This window comes from Lupinus angustifolius, chromosome LG16 (assembly GCF_001865875.1).
Source record: "Lupinus angustifolius cultivar Tanjil chromosome LG16, LupAngTanjil_v1.0, whole genome shotgun sequence".
NCBI lineage: Eukaryota > Viridiplantae > Streptophyta > Magnoliopsida > Fabales > Fabaceae > Lupinus > Lupinus angustifolius.
The window spans coordinates 459356-467002 of NC_032024.1; the positions used below are offsets into that span (position 1 = coordinate 459356).

The window sequence follows — 7647 nt, forward strand, 5'->3', positions numbered from 1 at the left end:
AAATAATTGATTATATATGAATGATATTTTGAGACACAAACAACAAAATACAACATAATGTAAAATTGATATTAAATTGTGCATTCCAACATTATCTATATGAGTATAGTATAATGTAGTGTTAAATTCAACAATATTTTTAAAGTTGTGTAGTGAGTTGTGAATCAACATCGTTTGCTTGAGAAAACATCATTGATTATATTACACTGAACAACACATTTTCAAATAAGTGATGTTAAAGGTCTAATTTTCAATCGTTTTATTAAGCAAATATTTTTTAATGTACTACCTTTTAACAGTATTTTATTAAGTAAATGTTGTTAAATATATCACATGTCAACTTTTAATATAAGTGTATTTTTATTGAGATATATTGTAATGAATTTCTGTTTTCCAATTTTAATATTTAGTTTTGAATATATCTATTTATTTTTACAGGGAATGAATTGAGTACAAGATTAATACTAACTGATGAGACATGAAGGAGTAAACTGTAGGTGAAAAATATAACATTATAAATAAGTGTATAATTGGCAAAAACCACTATTATAATTTATTGTTAGGTTTTTAAATTATATGAAAAAATAAAATGTTAAAACATCAATTGTTAACTAAGGGTTGGGTATGGAATTTCATTATCTTTTAGGATAAGATTATAATCTTAATTTCTGTAACAATCTAATCTGAATCTCACATGGTGTCATTGGTTTATGAATTTTCCAATATATGATGTTGAGTGTTGACCTCTGAAATCTAGGTCAACTCTACTTGGAACTTGCTTTTGAGTTTTGACATTGACAGAACAAGGTTGTTTTCACATTATGAGTATCATTGCTATTGGAAAAAATATATACCCACAGTGTAAAAGTTTTTATATTATTTATTTTTAATTATTATTGATTATTTATGAAAAATAATCTAAATAAACAGTATATAATACAATGACTGTGTATATATATTTATACTACCGGTGTATAGATTTAATACCCTTGCTAATGATAGAGGCAAAAAAATCATGAATTGGTGGTTGCTTCCATTAATCTTCACCAATTAACTAGTTAGAATTAAAATAATAATGTCTTATTATGATCTTATTTGTTGTCTCTACATGGTTTCGTCTCTATACAAGTCATTCTCATTAACAAATACATATATTGACTAAAAAAACTTGTTGCGAAACAACCCAAACACCTCATATTTGCATACACTCAATTATAGTTTGACGAGTCATTGAGTTATGAGTCATAATGTGCTAATAGGGGAAAGTTAATAAGTTTTTTTAAGGAGTTTGAATAAAAATCCTCTTGTACTCACATAATAAATAATTTCTTATTAAAAAAGTTCCCTAAGATTAAATGCATTATTTTTAAAAAGCAAAACAAATAATTTTATATTGAAAAAACATTGCCTTTAACGTATTTAGAAAGAAATGTCATTACTTATTGTATATTTCTTAAATAATATATTTAATAACTTGTTACCATAACCATTTTAATATTGAAGTTCATCACGTGGGATGAGTATGGTGATGGAGTGAATGCATGTATAACGCTAGCTTATTGTTTGATTATCATATTATAGACAACAATATTACATTGTTGTTTTGTGAAGGAAATACAAAAAAAGAGATTGTAATTTTTAAACATTTAACATAATTATTTTGTTCATACGAGATGAATAAAGATCCTATATCCTTATTTGTGTCTTGCACTAATTATATATAGAAGGAGAGAAAGTTGAATTTAATTAATATATGTCATTAAGTTAAATCCTAGAACAATCAAAAAGTCAAAAATTCAATTTTTATGAGTGACACTTGTTGAGAGAGACAATATATGAAAAAATATCTTTGTTAATACAAAAATGTTTATAATGTTTTTGAAGTTTATATGTCCCAAAGGGAGCACATCTATTGTCCCACTTTTGTATCACTCCTATATACCATCATTTCTAATTGATTGAAAAAATTATTTAATTTAGAATTACTATTATTAAATATTTTTTAGCTAATCATTTTTTCGAATACATAGAATAACACAAAAGAGTGAGATAACAGAAGTGTGATACATGTCCCAAGCTAACCCAAGGCATAGCTTAATGCCCTCATAAGTTTCAACCTTGCCACTAAGGAATATTTAAAATATAATTAATGCCTGAATGAAACTTTACACACTGTGTCTTTTCCCTTTGATGATTATTTCAGATAACTAATTCTTTATAATACTACCCCATATCATTGCATATTTGGTCATTTCAATTTTTTATGTTAGACTAATTTTTTTGTGGACAGTGAGAAAATATACTTATCTTTTCTCTTCATATTTGTAAACACTTATTTTTATCCAACCCAAAAAAGCCAAAAAAAAAATCGAGGCACGAAAATATTAAATATTTCTTTATGATTTGAAGTCGTGTATTCACCACTTTAAACACAAATCATCATGCACTACACATAGAAGAGAACCCATGCTGCTAGATTAATAAAGTGAACAAATTTTTCGAAATTTAACTAAAAAAAAATTGGTTCATCAATCAAAAAAGTTAAATTTTGACTAAAATTTACATTTATTAAATAAATAAGTAAAAGTTCAATTAATTACAATTTAATTCATTAAATTCATGATATTAGTAGATTATATTTATATATACATATAGAATTTTTTAAAATTAAATATGCACATTAGTTACATCTACTATATAATTAAATATATTAAATATATACATAATATATAAAAGTTACTTTTTTCATAAAAATCAAATTCAATTGAGTCAATCTTAAATTCAAAAAAAGTTTATATTAAATTCAACTTAACTATTCTAATCTAATATACACAACCCATAGATAATATTTTTGAAATTATATACTTATCCTTAGCATAAGAATGTTAAGACTAAGAAATATTTCTCCACCACTTTGAAGATTTCAATCTATCATATAATCGAGTGTGCTTTATTCAACCTTTGGGTTTTTTCACATTGTAATTCAACATCATCAAAGGTAATCAATGCACTTTCTTCCAATCCATTATTACTTTACTTTGTTAAACTCACTCAATTTTTTGTTCTGTAATGTTTATTAATTAACTACAAATTGTTGGGTCTTAAATCTTAATTACTGCAATTTTCATTCATAATGAATCACTCTCTATTAGGTCTCATTGGATTTGTGCACTTTGGTTTTTTGTTTTTGTTGCAAATGATGAGATATAATTTTTTTTTTGGTTTGTCAAAGTTGATATACGGATTTTGCATTGGACCCATTAATCTGAATGTATTTATCATGTTGAAAAGATTGTAAATTTGATTTGAAATTGGAGTTTGAGTTTGAGTTTCTTAATCAATTTGCTTTTTTTTTACCTCTATAGTGTGAAGTTATTGAACTAGCTAATAATAGAGTAATGGTGAATGAGGGAGTTGAGGAGATGGAGAGTGAAACTTCTATAGAGGAGCCTCTTAGGGAACACTGTTTATACCCTTCCCTTTGTGTTGGATTGGCGAAGAAGAGAGCTTATGAATTTGATGGAATGGGTAATTTTTCTCAGAAGGATTGGGACCTAGCAGACCTTTATCGAAAAGAGCAACCGGATATGGATGCGACGGAAGGCCGAGGAGCGAATAAGTTTTCTTGGTACCATGTTGAACTCCCAAAAGGAAATCAAAAGTTGACACAATCTGCACAGGATTTGATTGGTGTTCTTTGCCCGCCTTTGAAACTCCAAGACATTCTATCACTCGTCAGCAATGGACCCTTCTGTGCACATGTCGATGGGGCGCTTGTTTTCCGGGTTAATTCACCTGGACCTTCCTCAAGTGACTTCACATTTAGAATTGCTGCTAGAGTTACAGAAACTTCAGTGATCACTGTGTCTTTGGGGCGTGTTCCTCGGCTAGGTTTCTCACGCATGGGCGAATCTCTACTTTCTGAGATTCCTAGTATTGAAAGATCCCCTCGGTCTAGAGGTCAGCAGCAGGAAGGAAGTGGGATTGTGATTAAGGAGCATGTTCTTGAATTCTTATTGACTATGAATCACTCCGAGGAAGCTGACAAACCTGTTCCTAGGTCCGTCTCAAATCTAGTAGCTCACATAATCGACACTCATGTAGACCAGCTTCAAGATATTGTGACAAAGCTTGAGATGGAGTTGGACTCCGCAGAGCTTGACTTGGATAAAGGTAATTTCTGTTATCATACATTCCTTGATCCTCTAGTTCGATTCTCTATCAATGACCTCCACAACAACCATAACTTACTTGCTTGAACAATTGCAAATTAAATGGCTCTCAGGATATATCGATTCTGACATTATAGTACTCTTCATGGCTTACAAATCTATAATGTTCTTAATTGCTGCAAGTATGCCTTAGTTTCTATATAAAAGGGACACTGAAATGAGTGTAGATGTACTTTGTGGTTTTTCCAACGTATAATCGTTAAAATTTATCGATAAATGTAACATCTAAGTTTCCGATAATTTGTATTCTCAATATTTGTTAGTTTCTAGGCCTTGCAGAAGGCAACTCAAACTTAAATTGTCTCTGTATTTCTGTATGCATGGGAGTTGAGGATAGGTACCCAACTGAGAGAGCTACTCCAAAGGCTGTTGTTGATCATTTCCTTTAACGTCCGTTAATTGAATCAACTGTTTTTTGTCCGACATCTTAATGATGTATTCTCCGATTAAGATAGTGTAGGACACATTACTAGTCTTTTCATTGTTGGCATGTTTATTGTTGCATTGATTTCAATGTGATTATTAATCTGTTTGACAAATTCTAGCTATTAGTTAGGGAAAGACCTAAAAAGTTCGGTGCCTGCCCGACATAATCTCTTCTCTAAGAGATAAGGCAACATACAATCTCTAGCCAATTATATTTAAGCTTTTATTGGCATGCTCTTATGTTCAATATGCTTCCATTTGAGGGCTATATTTGATTTCTTTCAGAAGGTTAGGAAAATGCCTTTCAGGAGTAAACTGTTATTTTAAATTTCAATATAATTATAAATAAAACATGTACATGGATGATGTGCTATATAATCTTGCATGTTATGCTAGTATTACACATGTTTTAGAAATTACATTAAACTTTAAAGTTCGGATAATTTATACACTCAGGCCACCTTGTTTTCTAAATTTCATATACCCCTTATTCTATGATTATGTACTTGATGTACAGGGAGATTTATGAATGTTGTGTTCAAATGTAAAATATGAGAAAGTCGGTATAACTTGTGAAAAAGAAGAATGGGGTTCTAAGTCATATTAGTGCGGACTAAAGGTTATCTAACATAATGTTTGGTCAGGTGAACTAAAATTGTTTAGTTTGAATTGGTTGTGTATAGACTGAAACTTCTGTTTCCAACATGTTTTTGTGCATGTTGCTTTCTATACTACTTCCTTGATGTGCCGTATCTGTAATTGTTTTACGGAATTAAATTAAGGAAGAACTATTTTGCTTGATTGTAGGTGGTCATGATCTGAAGAAAGAAATGCTAGATGACCGGAGATTCCCGAAACTGCATATTAATTTACAGCGTCTACTGCAGGTTCTACTTCACTCATTTTTATGCTTTTAACTTTCATCTGATTTAATGTATCGACCCTCCGGAATAGAAACAAAATTTTAAATGAGTGTCAGCAAGTAAATTAGTCAAATATGAATCTCTATATCAAATGCATGAATAATCTAGATTGTTTTTCCATCAAGCATTAAGGCTGTGGGTCTCATCATATCACATTTAATTCAATGACATCAAGATTCAACAAGGGCGTCTTTTTTCGGTTCACAAATATTTCCGGGGGAGTGGAAAGGGGATAAAAGGATATCTTAGTGTTTTATTCTGCATGCAAGTCTTTGGTGTGTTTCCATTTTCCTTTTTGTCACAGTTCAGACAGTGTACTCAAAATTGCTTTCGAACATGGAAAGCATAATTGCTACTAGAAAGTTATTGTTATGAACATGGAAAGAAAATAATGTCAGCATGAGTACACAAACGATAGTGACGAGGAATGTCAGCATCATTTACTGTCATCGTTATCAAATCCGTTGTGTGGACTTACTAAACTTCCTTTCGATCTTGCATTGCCTCAATTGTATTCAGGTGATTACCTATGGAGAGCAAATATATCTCCGAGTCAAAGAAAAATGCTCTTCAAAAAGATGGTTTGCCAATGAAGACATTAACTCCCTCGAAGAACTAATCGGAAGGTTAAGGCGGTTGAAGGAGAACGTAGGGTTTATCATAAATCGTGTAACAGCAATTCAGGCAGGTCTCGATAGCTGGCAATCCGAGCAAATAAACCGGAAACTCTACTATCTTTCATTCCTTTCCATAGTATTCCTACCTCTATCCATCATAACAGGAGGTCTGCAATCTGATTCTTTATGAATTTTCATTATTTATTATACACAGCAATGTTCAAGTACACTTTTGTTCTCTAATTTTCGACTTGGTTTCTGCACCGGAGTAAACAGAAGAAAAAATCAATTCAATCCTTATATGTACAATTATTCTTAATTTGGTTATTACTTCTTTGTTCTTACTGTTGCTATAACACTGGTTGATGGAGTTGAAGTATAAAGCCAAAATTGAAAATGATTGTCATTTGTAAAGACCAAACATATACTTTTTGACCCCGTGTGATAATCATTTTCACTTTGATCCTTATATTTGACAATCATTTTCAAGTTGGTCCCTATACTTTGATTCCAACAACCGAATAAATGGCAATGACGAAATCGAAATTAATTATACATTTAGGGACTAAAAGTATAGGAATGACCAAAATTATAGCTGAATGGTTGATTTTGATTTTTGGACTTCGATTACAGTTTTTGGCATGAATGTTGGAGGAGTTCCATGGACAGGGCAAAATGTCTCCGAGCTAAACGATGGTTTTCGGAATGTGATGTTACTTTGTGTCATTATGGTACTTTTTATACTACTCTGCTTCATTTTCCCAGCTCTATATAGACATGTTGCTGCTGCCTGGCAAAACAAGAGAACTCCGGGAAGAAGCTGGCCACTTAACAGGAAATCTTTGCTCAGGAGAACTTCGAGAATAGTAAATCAGGACAGAGGGAGTTACCTTCGGATTTAATGCTAAAAGGGTATCTATGAATCAAAATTCAAGTTACATTTTCATGAAAGCACATAGCACATATTCTTTAGTGGTAGAGTAAAATGAAGGTTGTGATCAAGTCTATGTTATTCTTTCATTGTTTTAAACCTTTTTTCATTGGATATGGGATTTAGATACATACTTTAAGAAAGGCAATTTTGAGAACTTTTGTACAGTATATCTTCTTTTTTTATTCTCTTGCTCTATAAGATAGTAGCTCCATATTTTTCAATTGATTATTTTATTGATAAATTGTAATTCTTGTGGAGTTTGTTCATGGTTATTCAAAGTGTGTGATTGACTACTCTACAAAGAAGGATTCAACTAATTTACTTGATCAAAAAATAAGTTAGGAGTCTGTTTTGTTTGGCTAGAGTCAGTTTTTAATGATATAAGATGTGATATAGATTGTTTTACACTTATTAGTTGACAGGACAATTTTAATTCAGTCAACTAATTTATCGGTCATATGTAGGTCCGGAAACGAAACGAATCAAGTTGAACAAGGGCTTGACTCAGTTCATCT

The 7647-nt window shown here is 31.0% G+C and overlaps 1 protein-coding gene across 1 annotated transcript; it reads left to right on the forward strand.

The window, feature by feature from the left end:
• On the forward strand, positions 942-7265 carry LOC109329181 (zinc transport protein ZntB-like). Its single transcript, XM_019562854.1, has 6 exons — positions 942-947; positions 2876-2998; positions 3366-4173; positions 5466-5545; positions 6101-6365; positions 6832-7265. Exons 1-6 carry the CDS (start codon positions 942-944, stop codon positions 7098-7100), a joined length of 1551 nt encoding a protein of 516 aa, XP_019418399.1. The 3' UTR covers positions 7101-7265.

Bases quoted from the DNA above. Each gene is read 5' to 3' on its own strand.
- LOC109329181 (XM_019562854.1), top strand. The intron at 2,999-3,365 runs GTAATCAATGCA...TTACCTCTATAG, and splicing joins GTAATTCAACATCATCAAAG to TGTGAAGTTATTGAACTAGC. The intron at 6,366-6,831 runs GTCTGCAATCTG...CTTCGATTACAG, and splicing joins TCTATCCATCATAACAGGAG to TTTTTGGCATGAATGTTGGA.